Below are 20,893 nucleotides of genomic sequence, written 5' to 3'. Positions count from 1 at the left end.
AAAATCTAATTTTAAAAAAATATAAATAAAAAAAGAATAAACATATCAAACATTCTTTTGAACATTTCAAATCCAATATGCCAAATGCTCTACCTAACAGACACCTCTAGAGCTACAAATGTGTATACTCATAAGTAGCTCCCATTGGCCGAAACATACATTAGCAGACTTCATGGGCCTAGAAGGCACAATTTTTTTTACAGCAAAAGACCAAGATTACCTCCACCCACCAAGCTCTCTTGCTGAAGTAACCTATCGAGCTTGTTCGCTGAAGTTCTCTATCGAGCTCGCTAGACAGAGCAATCTGCCGAGCTCAATTTCTTAAGTGACTTGTCAAGCTCGCTTAACAAAGTAATCCACAAAGCTCACTTGTCGAAGTGACCTACTAAGCCCTCCATAATCACTCCTTGAGATTCGTAAATCATCCACGTGAAAGACATCATTCAACGACAAAAAGGTGTCAGCATCTATTTAAAAACTATCTCATAGACATGTGGTGATCTTCTCACAAGTACATCGTAGACGGATCTTATATCATATAGCCTATATCTTGTTTCTCCCTCTGTTGAGAAAAAGGGGGAAAAAGAAACCAGAGGGAAGAAGGATATATAAATTCAGCCACCTCCTATCTTAAGGAGGCTCGATCCATCCATCTACTTCTCTCTCCCGGATGCCACTTCCCTCTCTCATTTTCTTCTCTCTTGTTCAATCTCTTGTATAAGGTTAAGAATTAAGGTTTGAGGGAGGCGGACATCCATTATATTCCTTCTTTCCTCAACAGTTCTCCCAAAATAAGTTCTCTCCCAAGTTGCATGAGCCTACGGACTTTACGAGACCTTACGTAGTAAAAAATTCAACAAAATGCTTCATAAATTCTATAAAAAATCTACTTCTAATATGGTAGGATGAGAAAAAATCTATTTCCATCACATAAATATTAATACAATTGCTCACAATTTCATCTTCATATCCTAGTTGACTTCAAAACATTTGAGATATATATCTTTCCTTAACCTCAACACAAAATTATAAAGGATTTTAATGCCAGATGATTTAGACAAGAACATTTCATAATTGACACAGATAGACTAAGTTGTAATAGCATAGTTAAAAATACACCCAAAAAATATGACTTAAAAAACAAGTCAAAAAATTCGGTGGTATCAGATGAAAGAAAACAACTTACAATGGTGTCTATCTGATTGATCACATTTGCATAGTGCAACGCAAGGCCAGCTGGGCCCAGCCTCTGATGGCCATTGGATCCTGACACAGCTTTATTTCCATCCACAATTTCATGACAGAAAAAGATGACAAAAAATTATCAGTAGAACTATGATAGGACGTCATCTGAGAAAAGCATGGCCATGTTTTAACGGGCAAGTAAAATGATTCTTCGAGTTTTTGAAGTATGAAAAAAAAATTGTGCACAAATAACTAAAAATTCTAAATAGGAGCAACTCCTTGTAACATAGCAGCAAGAATTTGATGATTGTAGATAAAACAATCATGGCTATGTTTCTATAGAGGACTGCATGTATATTTGGTGAATTTTCAATCATGCATTTCATTTAGGGGGCATTTACATACATAGCACAAAATTCTTATTTATTTACATATCTCCCACCTAAAATTTCATATTTACCCACAAAGCACTCAAATCGTTAATATCACATAAAAATAACACTATTATCACTTTTTAAAGTGGAATACACTTTTTCATGCATAAGATTAAAGCACCAAAGTGCTATATATGTGAATATGAAAGCTAACGTGTGAGATATGTAATGAAAAATTCCCTTTATTTTAATACAAGCGAATAAAAAACTAATATCAACACCATCAAAAAGGGCCATGGATTTAACAAATTAATAAAATTATAAATAAATAAATATGCTTATAATACTAAAAATCCTCGTTCAAGAAGCAATACCAGCATTTCCAAAGACTTCGTCAATCTCAAAATGTAAGAAATGGGCAATTTCAAGAAGCTTCTCCATGACCTGAAAAGGAGCAGATGCTAAACAGTATAGTTTTTTGTCAAGGAAAACTTATAGATTCATGCTATTCAATCGTACAAGTATTCATAAAATCATATGCATATAAATAGATGTGCTTGTGGATTGAAGGGAAAGGGGGGGGGGGGGGGGGGGAAGACTGAGAGAGCAACAAGGCTAAAGACAAATAGCAACTTCTTTTAAAATGAACTATGGAAATGCAAAATTTGACGGGATAAAGAAAAATGCGATAACTGACCTCTTCCAAGTTCGTAGACCATAATGATTTCTTCTTTAAGCTTTTCACATGTTTCTCTTGGCTTTTCAGTTCTTGCCTGACAATCTGACAATTGTCAACTGCAAAAAAATGAAAGATGTTTGGCTAAGAATTATTCATAACAACACAATTACAAAAAAAGAGAACATTTCAATGTGATGATAAATAAAACTAGTAATCAAATCTAAACATAACCACATTTCTTATGTGAGTTTTTACATTGTGAATCAGTGGAAGTGAATTGGAGATAAGTTAAAAAAACAGGTGAAGGATCAAAGAGATTTAGTGACTGAAGCACATTTCTAACCCACTATGAGTTGAGGTACTCCTTTTGTTCTTGAGAACCGATTCTATCCTTTGCTTTATGCGCTTATAATTTCATTAAATCCAAAATTAAAAAATGTTGAAACAATTCTCTGAGAGACAGTTTGTGAATGTTGAAAGTAAAACACATAAATGTTGTCTTTGATGCATAAAACTGTGGATATTTCTTTGCACAGAAACATAAGAAATTCTTAGTATTATAATTAAGCCACCGATGTTGGTACTAGCGCCCTTGCCTTTCTTTAAGTTTCAGCCATCTATCATAAAAAAAAATTGCCTTCATTTTCATTTTGGGATAGTATCTGGTAAGATGGTTAAATTCTAATGCCATCAATGAAACATTCCTAGTGCTATCAAATAAACATATTTCGATCACCACGGGCTTTACTGTGGACAATCAAATCTAAACAAAGTATAAAAGTCTTGAACATCCATATTCCAATGATAAAATAATAATAATAAATACTTAGAAATAGGATCATAAATGATTCCAAAAAAAAACCTAAAATTAGAGATCACTGTTGAGAGGAAAGGATAGCATAATCCTATATTTATAAATAGTTCAAGTTCGGGATAGGCGTTTATTTTTCCTAAGGTCTAAGCTCAATTGATAACAGATATACTGTAACATAGGGTCAATTTCGATAATTTGATCCTAAATTCTTTGCAGGGACAAAATTATTGGCCGACTGGGGGCAAGAAGGTGCTCAGGACAACAATTTAGCTATAATTTTATTAGTACATGGTCTTTTTACCCACTTTTCTTCGAATATTGTGTTCAGAAATCATCTTTGCAAAACGCTCTCTAAACTAGCCCATTAGACTTGCTAAAAAATATATAAAAATTAAATATCTAAGAAAAGGCAATCTTTTATGCCAACAAATACACATTTTCTCAACTGAGAGTATCTGCGTGAATTCAATCCCAAAAAAATTTAAAATATAGCTTTATTCTGAATTTCTAAACATCAAATGCTAAAAACCAAAAGTAATAAGATAGTTGAAAATTAGAAATTTACATATTTTTTCAGAAAATCTGCATCATCAGTTTCATTGAAAAGTGTGACTGGACTTCGACAATGGAATCAAAACCAAATGGGGCCCACGTGATGTTCAAATTTTAAAAAAAAAACCTACTTATTAAATTCTTGAACTAGAAAATTTCCGGTAGGTTCTTAGATTTAACCAAAATAAAGCATCCCGACCATCTTAGCAATTCAGTAGATCAAAAGCAGTTCAGTAAATCAAAAAGAAATACTGTAATCTTGATATTGGCTCATAAAACAACATAAAAGAGTCAAACACACCTCCATGAATTAGGCCTGAATTCTCTTCATCATGGAGTTTCCGACGATATTCTTGGCCAAATCTATCCAAAGCATGTAGCTCATGATAAAGTTCCTAAAGAACGAAAGAATTACCAAAAGATTACTGTGATTCTCCAACAAGAAATGGACTAAATCTCAAGAAAAAAAATAGCGTTCAATAACCAAATGTGTGAAAGAATATAGAATAGAACAATCAATTAAATATGTTAATGATTAATAGAAAATTATAATACAACATAAATAGATTAACATCTCTGACGTTTTTTCAGAATTCAGTAGCCATCCATGAGTAGAATGAATTCATATGCAAGGTTTTACCCAAAATAAAATAATAAAAAATCCAATTAGCATGAAATCTAGATCATTCAGATCCACTCATTTAATAAAGCCCGCCCTCTTAGCCAAAACTTACAAGAAAGTTTTAATTCCGCTAGTGATTTTGACGGCATAAAAAGATTTAAGAAAACCACGCCCCCGCGATTCTCCCAAATTTTAATAGAAGCACATTTGGAAAAGAAAACCCATCAATTAGAAACATCAAAGAGCAAACATGGGCGTATAGAAACCTTATACTAGCATTTTTTTTTTAAGGAGACTAGAGAGAGAGAATCCCCCGTTGAATAAAAGGTTGGAGGAGGGAAATCACAAGCAGGAAAATATAGCTTTAACGGAAAATGTTCATGCAACAAAAGCTGCAGAAAAACGATCCCAAGAAGAATAAAAAACTTCATACTTAAATGCATAATAAATATCATATTGCAAAAAAGCAATGAAAGGGATAAATTCAAACAAAGCATCCAAAAGCACTCTTTTCATAAAAAATCCAACAAATGCAAAATTATTATTCTCATACCGTATTTAGATGACGTGATCTCAAAAAAAAAAAAAAAAAAAAAAAAAAAATGAAAACCATCGAAGGAATTTAAAGTCCAAGATTTGAAAAATGTGTCAAATATTTTCTTGGAATTGGAGTGGCCCACTCAAATGTTGGGATATTTATCTCACACAAAAATATAATCTCAATCTACTAAATGAGGCAAGTAAGATAGGATGAAAGCTCTCAAGACTTCCAACTGAATGGTGCCACAAACATGGAGAGGCAGGCAATAGCCCAGAAGTTGACAAAGGGAGGTAATAAAAGCTAATTATGAAGCTTATCTAAACATAACTTATGTTGTAAGTTTTCTAAGCCAATTTATGCATAATCCTAGATAAGAAGTACCGGAAATTCTAGTCTTCAACTTGACAACCTATGCAATTGCAAAGCAAGTCAATATGGTGTCATCCATCATTAGAAATCTGTGAGCCTCAAAAGGTTAAGGTCCCTCTGAAAATTTCAGTAATAAATGTGTGCAAACTGTAATATTTTACTTTATTTTCAAAGTAATTAATAGTTTTCATAGATTAAAATTACAAATTATAATAAAAAATCCTGTTGTAAAAATAGAAAAGCAAGACCCCCAATAAATTACACACAAAATTCAACTCAATACTCCTCTCTTCAATATCTAAAAGACATAAGATGAATTAAATATCAATCAATATAAAAACGTACAAATTCCCACCAGCGACACAGCTTCAAATTGTTAGGAATAGCAAATGACCACTATTATTATGGATCTTTAACCATAAATACGGGAATTTCTTTTCATTTCCTTAACCTGCCATCCACACAAGCATAGCCAAAAAGGAGCTCTAAGAGAAACCTAAAGTTACCGAGCATAGCTACAGCTTCCCTCCCACACGATGTAAGATAGTCATTACACCATTCAGTATTAACAAAATAAACGTGCGAAAAAGAATTTTCCATAAAAATAAAGAAAACTCAACATGTAAAAAGAGAAAAAAGAATTCTAGTTGCTTTAGAACAAAAATCAATGAAGTCATAAAAACCTCAGTAATATAGGTAATAAATGAAACAAAAAAAATAAATCAAAATGCATAGATTTGTAAACACTCAAAAGTACCTATATAAATTAGAATGAAATACTTACAGCTGTATATTGAACCAAAATCATTAGCTGCTGCATAACTGCTGCAGCTTGCTGTTTACATTGCTGTTGTGATGTGAGTTCAGACCCTAATCTAGAATGACTGAAAACTAGTTAAATAATTGGCGAACACCAGTGAAATCAATGTGGTTGAATATGTACGGTGCTTACTTTGTAAAATAACGATCCAAGTTGTGCCACTGAGGATCTTTACATCGATTCCCAAAACGAACCACTTCTCCACAAAACACTTTCAACTCATCCCTGATAAAAAAAAATGAAAACAAACAAGTTCATAATCAGTATCAGAAAGTATAATCCAGGAAAAAAAAAATAGCAAACCTTAATTTTTCAACCGGTGAGATTTTTTTTGGGGAAATTTACGTATATTTAGAGGATAAAGCTTATGATTAAGTTCCATGAGTACTTTGGAGAATTCTAGAAACGAAATGTGTTGAGATTGTTTACATTCAAGTCATTAAAAATATGTATACTATAGTTGTTACTTGTGTTGGAATACAGAGGATTGACAAAAGTGTCTTCCTATTTCAGTTGGATTACATCAGGGATCGTCATCAAGCTCATATCTTTTCATTTTAGTTAGGGATACTCTTACTAGGCATTTATAGGAGGTTGTGCCTTCGTATATGCTTTGGTGGATGATATCCTTCTTGTGGATAAAACTAGAAAGAGTTCAAAAAAAACTTGAATTATGGAGGTCAACTAGAGTCTAAAGGCTTTCGTTTGAGCAGATATAAAACTAAATAACTGGAATATAACTTTAATAATAATAGATCTATTAGCGGGGCTGTAAAAATGGTTGATCAAGGCATTAAAAAGAGTAAACGCTTTAGATATCTCAAGTCTATTGTTCAAAGTGATAGTGATCTAGATGGAGAATTTATTAGTAGAATTGAAGTAGGATGGTTGATGTGGAGGAATACATCAGGCCCATTGTACGATAGAAAAGTGCTGCTTAGAAAGAAAAATTTTATAAGATTATAAGATAGTGGTGAGACCTACAATGTTTTATGGTGCAAAATGTTGGCCTTTAAAAGAGAAGCATAAAATTAAGTGTTGCTCAAATGAGAATGCTCGGGTGGATGAGTGAGTTTATACTAGAGATAAAATGTCAAACAAACATATCCATGAAAGGGTTGAAGGAGGCAGTAGCAAATAAGATTAGAGAGTCGTTTTAAAAGGTTTGTTTAGATTAAACGTCGGCAATCTGATGACCCAGTTAGGAGAGTAAACGTTTTAGATTAAACTTATGATACAAAAGTTAGAGGTAGACCTAGAAAGACTTTGAATGTTGCATACAAAATGATCTCAATTTATTAGAATAAAATAAAAATATCTCAATAAGACACAATGAAGAAAATTGATTCGCGTAGCCGACCCCACTTAGTAGGATAAAGGTTTGTTGTTTTCGAAAGTTACATGTATGCCGCATAATTCTTATGTATTTACATATCTAACAACTAAAGTTTGATATTTACATTTACAATACCTTGTTGTCATAAACCTATGCATAAAAATGTGTATTCCACTTTTAAAAAAGGAAGGATGGTGGTATTTTTGATGTGATGTTAAAGATTTGAGTGGTATAGATGTAAAATATGGAAGTTTAGGTGTGAGATATGTAAATAAATAAGAATTGCGTGCTATGTATGTAAATGCCCCCTCTGTTTCATTTCAGCCTCTACAGAAAGTCAAACTTTAATAAACTTTGAAACCAGCCCATTAGAATAACATAAATGATGACTCGCCAATGAACCTTTTGTCAGCAGCAGCAATTCCTAACAACTCATCCATGTCTTCGGAAACTAAATTTTGAACTGCCTCTGACGGAAGCACCACGCCCTTCAAATTCCTCGTATTTTCTTCTGAAAGTGCATGCAACAGATTGGCTCCTTTAACTATTGTGTTAGCCACCTCAAAAGCCAGAATAGAAATTTTATTTCCTTTCATTGCCACCCCTGACGAAAAACCACTGTTGGTGTTCAAACTTGTCACACTACTGCTGATCGTGTCCAAAACCTCTACAGCCTTACCAAAACCTACACTGCCAGCCCTGCCCAGAAGCAAGCCTACTTCTGCAACCTGCTGAAAAGCAAAGGTTAGAAAGATGACATTTTAACTATAAATTCAATAAGAAGAGCTAAACTTCAATTCATGATCATGACAGTATTCCAAAGAAACAGTTAGAGAAAACCATTTCACATTTTCAATGGTTGAGACAGATTAAAAAAAAAAGAAGAAAAAAATAGCATGGAGTGAGTGGACAACTATCTGAGAGGGAGTGGAGCATGCCGACATTCAGATACTGTTGAGAAATTAGGGCGAAGAAAAACTAAAAATCGACACAAATCCAAAAGAACACATAGAGAATTACGAGGTTCGGGAAAGATGCCTACATCCTCGAGAACAGAGCGGCGACTTTCTTTTCAATATTCAGAAAAGAGTACAGAATACAAGATTCAGCTCGCCTAGGGTTACAGACAGAACATATATATAACCATATAGTACAATATGTAAATACTTAAATTACTCCTGTACCAAACCGTGGGTTATTGCCCCCGCACCCCCAACCCACATAATGAAACTCCCTCAATTTGACAGATCCTTCTGCTCCACTCTGCTCCAGCATCTGTCTCATTTATGATATATGAGTCATACCTAACAAATCTCCACCTTGGTGAATATCCAACCCCTTAGAAGAAATATATATGCATAACAAATCTCCACCTTAGTAAGAAGAAATATATATGCCTAACAAATCTCCACCTTAGTGAATATCTAGTCCCTTAGGAGAAATATATCATGGAGTAGAAATACATATGCCTAACAAATCTCCACCTTGACAAATATTCAGCCCCTCAGGAGAAATATATCATGAAGTTTCTTATGCACTAGTGTGGGTTGGGCCACCACGCTTCCGCTGCGCCCTCACTCCCATCAATTCACTAAATTTCAAGAGACACTCTTATTCAATTCCATGAGACATCTCTTCATTTTAAGAGACTCCAAATAGACTCCAAATTCTGGTATCCTAAGAAATCTCCACCTGAGTCATACCTAAGAAATCTCCGCCTTGGCGAATATCCAACCCCTTAGGAGAAATATATCATTAAGTTTCTAGTGCACCAATATGGGTTGGGCCACAATTTTAAATAATCCCTTAATTAAGATTCTTTAATTAAGTTTCCAAGAAAAATGACTTTTCCTTAATTAAATTTTTCCAGAAATCTTTTTCCTTACACTTCCAAGAAAAGCTCCGCATCTGCTTTCCAGAAAAGCTCATTTTTCCTTCTAGAAAAGTTCCGCCTCCGCTTTCCTTTCAGAAAAACTCCGCCTCCGCTTTCCTTTCAGAAAAACTCCGCCTCCGCTTTCCTTCCAAAAAGAAATCTTTCCTTTCCCGAGTGCAGCAACAGATTTTCTTTCCTTGTCATTCCTGCGTCATGAAAAATCTCCGCGTGCAACAAGATTTTCCAGACAAACAACAGAATCTTTCCAAAAAATGATTGAAATATTCCCTTAATTAAGTTTTCTTAATTAAGTATTTCCTTTAGTTAAGTTTCCCAGAAAAAAAATTCCCTTAATTAAGTTTTCTTAATTAAGTATTTCCCTTAGTTAAGTTTCCCAGAAAAAAAGACTTTCCCTTAATTAAACTTTCCTAGAAGTCCTTTTCCTTAAACTTCCAAGAAAAGCTCCGCCTTCGCTTTCCTTCCAAAAAGAAATATTTCATTTCCCGAGTACAGCAGCAGATTCCCTTTCCTTACCTTTCACGAGTCCTAAAATATCTCCGTGCTAAATTTCCTTCTCCGTGGACTTTCCTTTTCCGCATGAATTTTCTTTTCCCGCGTTTGCCCTTCCAATTCTGCTCCTCCGCCGCTCCCTCCAAACCGAATCCCGCAAACGCCTCCCGCGCAAATGTCTGCATCGGCGCGGAACTCCCGCGCAAAACTCCTTCCACGAATTCTCGCGTGCAGCGAGCTCCTCCCTTGTTTTAGAGGGAATATTCCCTCTGGTGGAGATGGAAAATTCCTAGATTCTCCTCCGACGAACAGCCTGCAGCGAACCGCCTTCGGCTTCGCCTTCGAAGACTCCTGCGTTGGCAGCAATCTCCAGCGAACAATCCTTCGCGCCTCCGTCTGCCAACTTCCCGCGAACGCCTTCAGCTTTGCCTTCGCAAACTGACCTTCTGTGCGATTCGCGCCCTTCGCGAACTCCTCGCTACCTGCTCCAACAATCTGCCGCTAACCGCCAAAGTTCTTCGTCGAATTGTTGAAGCCCCAAAATTCACCGAACTCCTAGCCGCAAAACTCCTCTGCCAAATCTTCTTTATTCCTACGCCACTGAAATTTTTCTTTCATTCCCTAGAACTGCCTGCTCCAACAATCTACCACGAACCGCCAAAGTTCTTCGCCGAATCGCTGAAGCCCCGAAATTCACCGAACTCCTAGCCGCCAAAACTCATCTGCCAAAATCTTCTTTATTCTTGCGCCGCCGAAATTTTTCTTCTCTGCCCTAAAATCTCGCTCTGATACCACTTGTTGAGAAATTAGGGCGAAGAAAAACTATGAATCGACACAAATCCAGAAGAACACATAGAAATTTACGAGGTTTGGCAAAGATGCCTACATTCTCAAGAGAAAAGTGGCGACTTCTTTTTCAATATTCAAAAAAGAGTACATAATACAAGATTCAGCTCGCATATGGTTACAGACATGATATATATATATAACCATATAGTACAATATGTAATTACTTAAATTACCCATGTACGAAACAACAGGATGTTGCCTCCGCACTCCCAACCCACATAATGAAACTCCCCCGATTGGACAGATCCTTCCACTCCACTCCACTCGTGGGCTACGTGGGCTACACTCCGCTTCAGCATCTGTCTCATTTATGGTATATGAGTCATACCTAACAAATACAAAGTCTAGAATCTGAAATTATCGGACAAGAAAACACCATCCATCTAAAATCTTGTATCCACTAAGTCAACAAAACTTCTGATAGATTCTTGAGACTGAACTGAGCTAGAATTAACATGGATCTTCACTTCAAATCAGCTGTAGCATTGGTGGAAACAGCTATAGCAGGAATGGAGAAGAAATAAGCTGAATAGCAACAAGATCCTCAATAGTTTGATAAAATATTGTGCTAGATACGGCTCTAGAAAAATTATAAGATCCAACTTCAAACCAAACCAACTTAGAGTAATAGGAGAATCCACAAAATTGAAAAAAAAAAATGCCATTTCAACAAAAAAAATCTATAAGCCATTCATATAATATAAATGCCTCAAAAAAAGTCTACAATAATCTACATGCAAGGTATTCCAATAGGCATGCAGCACCTATCAAGAAGACTAATAGAGTAGAATGGTGATCGGATGGGAAGAATCAAATAATCTCCAAGCTTAGGCAACCAAATAATTTTTTTTTCAAATAGAGTTTCAGAAATTAGAGCTGCCTGAATAGAGATTTTTGCCTCTGAGATATCTACCTCAGAAGAAATGAGAGCAAGTTTATCGTCAAGGATAGTGGTGGGCTTGTGCTAATTCTAATTTATGTCGAGATGAAAGAATAAATATAAGTTAGAAAATATGATCGACTTTGGGGAACCCTTGACCCTAACAATATCAAAAAATGAGGAAGCAGCAAGCCTTAGAGTTTAAACACCAACATCTGACACAACATCGCAGAAATTGGGCTTGAATACCTCAATCACAACTGGAACACTTAAAAATCACCAATCTACAGTAAGAACTGCATGGATATGTACACAATAACAAAATTACCTAGGGAAGGTATCCATATCAACATATTTGCTACATGAAAGGGAAACAAAATTATAAAAACAAATAAAGAAATATATATATATATATATATATACATCCATAACTATTTTTTATTGTTGTGTGATCAACTTTCTCTTAAAATAATATCAGAATTTTTATAATATATCCGTGATTTGGCAGCACCCATTTTGCTATTGCAAATCAAATACAGCCTCTCCCTTTAGTTTCACTCTTAGTACAGGCCCATAAAAAATTCTGACATACCCCCCTCCTAATAGAAATTATATATATATTATATATATATATATATTTTAAGAAATCCCGAATCAAAATCATTGCTCTTTAAGTATGCATTATAATATTTTATTTACCACATCTTAAAATTAATTTTTCAAATTAGACATTCTAGTTAAATGTATAGAGCATAAGTACTAACCAATTTGGACAATCACCATGGATATCAATCGCCCTATCATCAAACCTAGTCACCTTAATATATTATCCTTGAAATTATATATCTATAGTTATCTCAAACTCATTTGTATCATTAACCTTTCAAGCATAAATTAACTTACTCCACAGTGCCCTTTCGATTTTTCTTCCATTCCCAATGTAGTTCCTGCAAACAATCAATTTTTTTTCTTCTTCTTATCTTGTCACCCAATTCTAGAATTCCTAATTAAAGTTTCAAACTCAATGGAGCAAATATAATATTATCTTTAGAACTAGTCAACATTTGAACTTTATCACCACATTGTGTAAGTTGTTGGGAGTACTCACAACTGACGTACTAACAAAACCTTAGCTACTATTCACCAAAATTGGGTTTAATTGTTGGTATGTCAATTACACGAGAAATCTTAGCAAATCATCAACTTAATACCACAATATGGTCAGTTCAAGATCTTACGCTAACAACAAATAGCCTTGTACAAAAGGTTTTAGGGGCATTTACATATTTACATACATACTACCCATACTACCAAATTCCTATGTATTTTGTTGTAGACTCGCCCCGCCGAACACCTGAAATGTTTCAAAGAACTCCTATGGATTGAGTTGGATAAGAAAGATCTTTAATATTGGAATTGCCAAATAAGAAATGTCAAGGGATTGTTCTTCCTGGATGGAAGAGCCTACAGGCTACGGTTAGGAGAGGGATTGCCGAACTCCCTCCTTGTTACAACCGAAAGAATGCTAGACTTCTTTCCTTCTGGCAGCTGAAGATCCTTCTGTCCGAACAGCATAACTTGTGTACCAAACTCCCTGCTCCTGGCCAAGAACTGCTATCCGAACATCTTGCTACAGTATTGAATCCTGTAGCAGCCGAATACCTCCCTCCTCTCTTCTGCGATTCTTGGGTGCCGAAATACCTGAACAGCCGAATGGTTGTAGCCCAAGTCTTGTTTTGAATTCGACCTAACAGTGAACCTGGATATTTGAAGCCCTTGCTGGGCAACTGAATAGAAGAAGGGGAAAAAAAACGAATTTCAGCAAGAAACGGGAAAAACAGAGGGAAAACTGCAAGAAAGGAAATGCCACAAGAAACAAACACAAAAACACAAGCAAGAAGATTTACGTGGTTTGGTCCGTAGACCTACATCCACGGAGGGAATCACTACCAAATTCACTATGACAAAAGAAGAATTACAGGCTCATTACATTGAAGAATCACCATATCTCTCTAGATCTCTCTTTCTCTCTACAAGACATCTCCCTCAATTCTAAAGCCTCTCCCCTTCTTCCTCTCCATGCTGAATTTTCTTCCTCCTCTTGATCTTCTTGATCAGATTTTTCTATATCCTTATTAAGGTCTAAACTCCCCACAATATAGATGAGGTTTTCCAAGAGGCATGAAAATATTACAAGTATGTCATTAATGTCATAATTAAGAGCCATGAATAAACAACAATTCTCCACCTTGACTCTTAATTAAAACGCTCTAGATATTCCCTCAAATTAGCCCGGATGGGGCCCTTAGCCCCCAGTGAAATTTACTAACTCCAGACAATATCTGAACTTAGCAGTCGGTAAAACTTTCATTAACATGTCGGCGGGGTTATCTTCAGTATGAATCTTTTCCACAACTATAGAACCTTTGGCTACAACATCTCTCACAAAGTGAAGCTTTACGTCTATATGCTTTGACCTTTCATGAAAGACTTGGTTCCGAGTTAGGTGAATTGTGTTTTGGTTATCGCGGAACACAGTTACAAACTTTTGATATACACCAAGTTCTTCAGCCATACCCTTTAGCCACATAGCTTATTTAATTGCTTCTGTCACAGCAATATATTCAGCCTCTGTTGTTGAGAGAGCCACCATGAATTGAAGGTTGGACTTCCAGCTGACTGCAGTGACGAAGACAGTGAAGATGAATCTGGTTAGTGACTTCCTGGTGTCAATGCTTCCTGCATAATCAGAGTCCACGTAGCCCGACGATCTTTTCATCTTTGTCCTCCTGCCTTTTAAAAAGCAACCCCAAATTGGTGGTACCTTTTTAAGTATCGCAAGATCCATTTTCGAGCTTCCCAGTGAGTCTGCCTTGGATTTGTCATGAACCTGCTTACAATACTAACGGCGTAGGCCAAATCTGGTCTACTGCAAACCATCTCATACATGATGTTACCAACCCCACTGGCGTAAGGGACACCATCCATGTATCTTTTCTCATTTTCATTCTCAGGGGCTTGAGAATTCGACAATCTAAAGTGCTGACCAATTGGTGTTGTAACCTGCTTAGCCTCATGCATGTTAAATCTTGCTAGAACTTTCTGAGTGTATGACTTCTGAGACAAGAATAAGCTGCCCTTCTTTCTGTCTCTTGTAATCTCCATCCCTAGGATCTTAGTAGCAGGTCCAAGATCCTTCATGTCAAATTCTGAGCTAAGCATACCTTTGATCTTCTGGATTTCCTTCTTGCTTTTGCTGGCTACTAACATATCATCTACGTATAGGAGCAAGTATGTACTTATATCACCATCTTGTTTCTTCATGTAGACACAACTATCGTAGCTGCTTCTGGCAAAACCAATCTTTATCATAAACTCATCAAATCTTTTGTACCATTGTCTTGGGCTTTGTTTCAGTCCGTACAAAGATTTCTTCAGCAAGAAAACTTTATCATTGGTTTTAGGTGTGCTATACCCCTCTGACTGTTCCATGAAGATGATTTCTTCCAACTCTCTGTGTAAGAACGCAGTTTTAACATCTAGCTGCTCTAATTTCAAATTGAATTGAACCGCTAGTGCTAAAACTATCCTGATCGAGCAGTACTTTACCACGGACGAGAAAATTTCATTGAAGTCAATTCCTTCTACCTATGTGAACCCCTTTGCTACAAGTCTTGCTTTATACCTGACCTCCTTGCTGCCTAGGATGTCTTTCTTCTTCTTGAAGGTCCACTTACAACCAACGACACATTGATTCTTTGATCAGTCTACAAGTTTTCATTTTTTGTTCTTCATCAAAGAAGCTATCTCTTCATCCATAACATCTTCCCACTTGTGTCTCTCTTTACTCTTTAGAGCTTCCTTGTAGCTATTTGATTCTGCTTCTTCTATCTCTTCTGCGACGCTCAATGCATAAGAGATCAAATTTGCATGATCATATCTCTCTGACGGTCTGATGGTTCTTCTCTGCCTATCTCTCACCAAACTGTAGTCATTTAATCTGCTTTCAAATTCAATTTCTTGTTGGTCTTCCACCGCTTCATCTTAATTGTTTGCAACAGTCCCTTGATCCATCAAGATTTGTTGATGTTGCAGCTCCACCTCAATTGGAGTATCCTCCTTAATAGCACTGTTCTTGGTAACGTAGCTTTGCATGTTTGCCATTTTGGACTCATCGAATACCACATCTCTACTGATGATGCATTTTTGTTGATCTAGACACCACAGTTTGTAGTCTTTGGTTCCAGGTGGATAGCCAATGAAAATGCACTTTAAAGCCCTTGCTTCCAGCTTATCCTGTCTAACATGAGCATATGCAATACATCCAAACATTTTGAGATTTTCATAGCTATCTGGTTTCCCGTACCACATCTCCAAAGGAGTCTTCATTCCAATAACTGTCGATGGACATCTATTGATAAGATAGCAAGAGGTTGACACAGCTTTACCCCAGAAAGATTTGGGTAGGCCGACATTTAAGAGCATGCACCTCACTCTCTCTAAGAGAGTCCTATTCATCCTTTCAGCCAAGTCATTCTGTTGAGGAGTGTTCTGAACTGTCTTGTGCCTCGTAATGTCATTCTTTCTGCAAAACTCATCGAACTGTTCTGAACAGTACTCCAGGCCATTGTCAGTTTTCAAGTACTTCAGTTTTGCTTCCATCTTATTTTCAGTGAGAGTTAACCAGTCCTTGAATCGTTGAAAAGCTTCATTTTTTGTTTTAAGGATAAAGACACATACCTTTCTGGTGTAGTCATCTATGATGGACATAAAGTACCTCCCTCCTCCATGAGTTTGAGTTCCGGCTGGGCCCCATAGATCACTGTGTGCATAATCAAGTGGTTTCATTGATGTGTGAGTTCCGGTAGAGAACTTCACTCTGGTGGCCTTCCCCAACACAAATTGTTCACAAAACTCCAGTTTACTGACTTGATCTCCATATAACAGGTTCTGTCTGGACAGTTCTTGTAAGTCTTTTTCACTTACATGCCCCAGTCTCATGTGCCATAGTCTAGTCCTGTCGGGTTTTGATCGTATTGCGTTAGAGAAGTCGTCAATTACAGTTCTTCCAATTAGGGAGTAAAACCCATTCTTCCTAACTCATTTCATGACGATGAGGGAGCCTTTGATTACTTTGATGCAACCACTTTCTGCCTTGAATGAGTATCCGCTTGACTCCAGCATACCTAAAAAGATCAGATTTCTTTTTAGTTCGGGAACGTACTTGACATGTTGTAGTATTCGTTCGGCTCCATCGAACATCTTAATTCTGATTGTTCCACTACTGACCACCCTACAAGCCTTGTTATCTCCAAGTAGTACAGACCCACCATTTGCCAGTTGCAATGTCTCGAACCAGTCCTTGTGAGGACACATGTGGAAAAAGCACCCCGAGTCGAAGATCCACTCATTGTTGGATTCTTATTCGGTGATCACCAGTGCTTCAGCTGAATCATAGCCATCCGAGGCTATGCTTGCTTCTCCAAGATCTTTAGGATTTTCTTGAAATTTCTTCTTCCTCTCCGGACAGTTTCTCCGGAAGGTCAGAAGTGACCTTCCTTATGGCACTGAAAACACTTGTAAGATCCTTTCGTCGACTGACTTCTGTCCTTCTTTCCTTTCTTTGATCTTGATCTGCTTTGACTGTTTCTTTAGCCCTTTTTGTCTGATGTTTCTCTAATGATAAGACTGTCCCCGCTAATTTCTTCGTTCGTCTCGAGCTTCTTTTGGAGTTCTTTGGCTCTGACCAAAGATTGAACCTCTTCCAGAGAGATTGTCTGCGTCCTTCCATAGAGCATCGCATCTTTGAAATGCACGTAGCTCTTAGGAATGGAATTTAGTATTAGCAGTGTCTTATCATCGTCATCCATCTTAACCTCGATGTTCTCGAGATCGTCGATAATCTTATTAAAATCGTCGATCTATTCCGAGACTGATTTGTCCTCGTGCATTTTTGAAAGAATATAGACGCTATTTCAAGAAGAGTCTATTCGCCAGAGATTTCTTCATATAGAGGACCGCAGTTTGGCCCAAAGTGCTTGAGCCGTTGTCTCCCTCGAAACTTCCCTCAGAACCTTATCGTCAAGGCTCAGAATTATTAAGCTATGGGCCCTGTCAAGAATCCCGTTCTTTTCTTTTTCGGTCATGTCAGCCGGAAATGCCGCCGAGCCTTGCAAGGCTTCTGCAACGCCTTGCTGCACCAACAGGGCTTTCATTTTCACTCTCCACAGGCCGAAGTCGTTCTTTCCTGTGAACTTCTCGATGTCGAATTTTGCGGAGCCCATTGTCGTGGGTGAATTCCCACAAACGGCGCCAATTGTCGTAAACTCGTCCCGCCGAACACCTGAAATGTTTCAAAGAACTCCTATGGATTGAGTTAGATGGGAAAGATCTTTAATATTGAAATTGCCAAATAAGATATGTCAAGGGACTGTTCTTCCTGGATGGAAGAACCTACAGGCTATGGTTAGGAGAGGGATTGTCGAACTCCCTCCTTGTTACAACCGAAAGAATGCTAGACTTCTTTTCTTCTGGCAACTGAAGATCCGTCCGTCTGAACAGCATAACCTGTGTACCAAACTCCCTGCTCCTGGCCAAGAACTGCTATCTAAACATCATGCTACAGTGTCGAATCCTGTAGCAGTCGAATACCTCCCTCCTCTCTTCTGCGGTTCTTGGGTGTTGAAATACCTGAACAGACGAATGGTTGTAGCCCAAGTCTTATTTCGAATTCCACCTAACAGTGAACCTGGATATTTGAAGCCCTTGCTGGGCAACTGAATAGAAGAAGGAAATAAAAAAATGAATCGCAGCAAGAAACGGGAAAAACAGAGGGAAAACTGCAAGAAACGAAATGCCACAAGGAATAAACACAAGAATTACGTGGTTCGGTCCATAGACCTACATCTACGGAGGGAATCACTACCAAATTCACTATGACAAAAGAAGAATTACAGGCTCATTACATTAAGGAATCACCATATCTCTCTAGATCTCTCTCTCTCTACAAGACCTCTCCCTCAATTCTAAAGTCTCTCCACTTCTTCCTCTCCTTGCTGAATTTTCTTCCTCCTTTTGATCTTCTTGATCAGATTTTTCTATCTCCTTATAGTGGTCTAAACTCCCCACAAGACCCCTCATCTATTTATAAGTAGATGAGGCCTTCCAAGAGGCATGAAAATTACAAGTATGTCATTAGCCTTAATTAAGATCCATAACATATTTAAATATATAACATCTAAAACTTTACTTTTTGCTTTTCTACCACCGAAATCTTTCATATCACATAAAAAATGCCACCATTTTAACTATTAAAAAGTGAAATACACCTTTTCATTCATAGATAAGGCGGCATGTATGTAAAAATTGAAGTTTAGGCTTTAGATATGTAAATACATAGGAATTGAGTGGTATGTAAGTAAATCCTCCAAGATTATTCATTAATAACAACAACACCCTAACAGAGAACCTAAGAATTGCTGAAGCAACAATCATGAGCTTAGACCAACAGTACACACTCTTCAACGTCAGACTTGATGAATGGGTGCCAAAAAAAAAAACCTTTAGCCTTTTTTCTTTTCCTTTTTAGCACCCCAAAAACAAAAAACCGCTCTATTTACGTATACAGTTACGATAACTGAGAATATAAGGAAAAGCAGTAAAAATTTTAGTACTAATTCGTGCTATTTAATGAGAAAAAAAGGAGAGTAAATAGAGGATGTTTCTTGGTGACGAATGAATAAGAAAACAAAGAAAAAACCCGGTCCGTGAAATTCAAAAGAGTATCTAAGCGAAAAGAAAAAAAATAAATAAATAGAAATCATTTTTGCCACACTAATACAAAATTGTCATAGCAGAAGCTTACGTTCTTTAAACAGATTGATTTTCAGTTTTGATGAAAAAAAAAAAAAAGATTTTTTTTGTAAATTTATTTGTCATATTATTTATATAATAAAAAATGAAGATTAGTTACACCGGCGTTGTTAGTAAAAAAGGAAAGGTTTTTCTAACTAGTGCGAAATTCAACTACGCTTCCATGATTTAATAGGAACAACAGCGATCAACAGGTGCAGGCGGGTTGGTATACTTAATTTGCAGGTAAATATAATTCCTATGAACAGATTAAACAGCTCAATAATCTCTCTCAAATGGTGCTACAGCTGCTTATTGCAAAACTACCGCCACATCTCATAAATTACAATAGAAGAACAAAGTATGCCGGGCTAAATTGCATTAGTTATAACGTTGTTAGTAAAAATGCTCCATTTTAAGAAAAATATGAAGAGGGAATGTGTCTGAAAGGACATGCCTTTTGTGTCCCCGATTTAACTCCATTGGACCCCTTCCATTTTGTTGACCAAGATTTTTCTGAAAGAACTCTTGATAAACCATGCTGTCCGGGTGATGAAGTTCCATGCCTAATGCGACCAAAATTAGGAGACATCCCCTCTGAAAATGAGAGGGATTGCTCAAGGCTCCGCTTCTCCAGAACACCATCTACTGGTAAAGTCTTCGAGTTACCATTAGACTTCAACTTAGAAGGTGAAGATACCCTCGCATCATCCTTGCAGCCACCGACATTAATCTTAATATGGGATGCCGAAAAGTTCACAGCGGAACCCTTCGAACAAATTGCGCCCATTACGGTTGACTCTTGAAAAGATCTACCAGTGTCTTGTTCCCCTTTCCATGTATTATAAACTCAAAACTCAAAAGAGTGGATAGAAACAGAGAGAACAAATTCGTATTTGCTGAAGAAGACGATGAGGAGTCGAATTCAAGTAACCTAATCAATTACATCCGCAGTCAAACACTGCATAATTCTCGTAATTGATCAAACTAGATTACCAAATTAAAAAAAAAAAGAATTAGAAAGCCAAATCAGTTACCACATGAAAAGCTTTCTCAATACCGAGATCCGTGAACGGGGAAAGTAGATTTAGCTTACTGAAGCACGAAAGAATCAGATCTAATACAATAGAGAAGAGAAGCAATATGCAACTACTATAAAATTGTGCCCAGCTAGAAAGAAACGGAAGTAATTGAAATGGGTCGAACGGTGGAAGAATATCCGCTCTTTCTTCTCTGTTACCGAACAGGAAGAAAGTGAGCGGAGATCGAGGAGGGAGGAAGAATTTGGATTCTCCAGCAGCAACTGAGCCCTGAGGCATCCCATGAGAAGAAATATAAGCCGGTCAGACACTTAGAAGGGGAATTGGTCAAACCCAAGCTCGTTCTGCTTGTCTCTCTCTACTCACTCTTTCTTCTCCGCTTTCCTCTGTCGTCGTATGCCCTGTTTCGGCTTCATAGATGATCAAGAATTATCTAGGGTTCCCTATGAGCTCGCCGGCAAACGTTCTGGGGTGCCTGCGTGGGTGAGCGTACGTGCTCGGGTGCCTGTGCGGCTAGCAGATGACCCATTTTTTTGGTAATGCAAATTGTAAACATAAAGAGTAAGGCTTCCAACGAAATAAAATAGGATATATATAA

The 20,893-nt window shown here is 37.0% G+C and overlaps 1 protein-coding gene across 3 annotated transcripts in view; it reads right to left on the bottom strand.

The window, feature by feature from the left end:
• Positions 1-20,442, bottom strand: part of LOC110034001 — a 28,074-nt gene extending 7,632 nt beyond the window's left edge. Inside the window, exons 1-9 of one of the 3 annotated variants that reach the window (XM_020738215.1) lie at positions 20,293-20,442; positions 19,713-20,216; positions 7,695-8,020; positions 6,089-6,181; positions 5,921-6,020; positions 3,906-3,999; positions 2,257-2,354; positions 1,934-2,003; positions 1,187-1,275 (exon numbers count right to left, since the gene is read on the bottom strand). In XM_020738215.1, the coding sequence (XP_020593874.1) occupies positions 1,187-1,275; positions 1,934-2,003; positions 2,257-2,354; positions 3,906-3,999; positions 5,921-6,020; positions 6,089-6,181; positions 7,695-8,020; positions 19,713-20,045 (1,203 nt within the window). In that variant the 5' untranslated portion in view covers positions 20,046-20,216; positions 20,293-20,442. The other 2 variants (XM_020738214.1, XM_020738216.1) reach the window with 2 other exon arrangements.
• Positions 20,443-20,893: the final 451 nt, after the last annotated feature.

This window comes from Phalaenopsis equestris, unplaced genomic scaffold, assembly GCF_001263595.1.
Source record: "Phalaenopsis equestris unplaced genomic scaffold, ASM126359v1 Scaffold001321, whole genome shotgun sequence".
Classification (NCBI taxonomy): domain Eukaryota; kingdom Viridiplantae; phylum Streptophyta; class Magnoliopsida; order Asparagales; family Orchidaceae; genus Phalaenopsis; species Phalaenopsis equestris.
The sequence above is the reverse complement of the archived record's forward strand: the minus strand, read 5'-3'. Positions and strand labels throughout refer to the sequence as shown.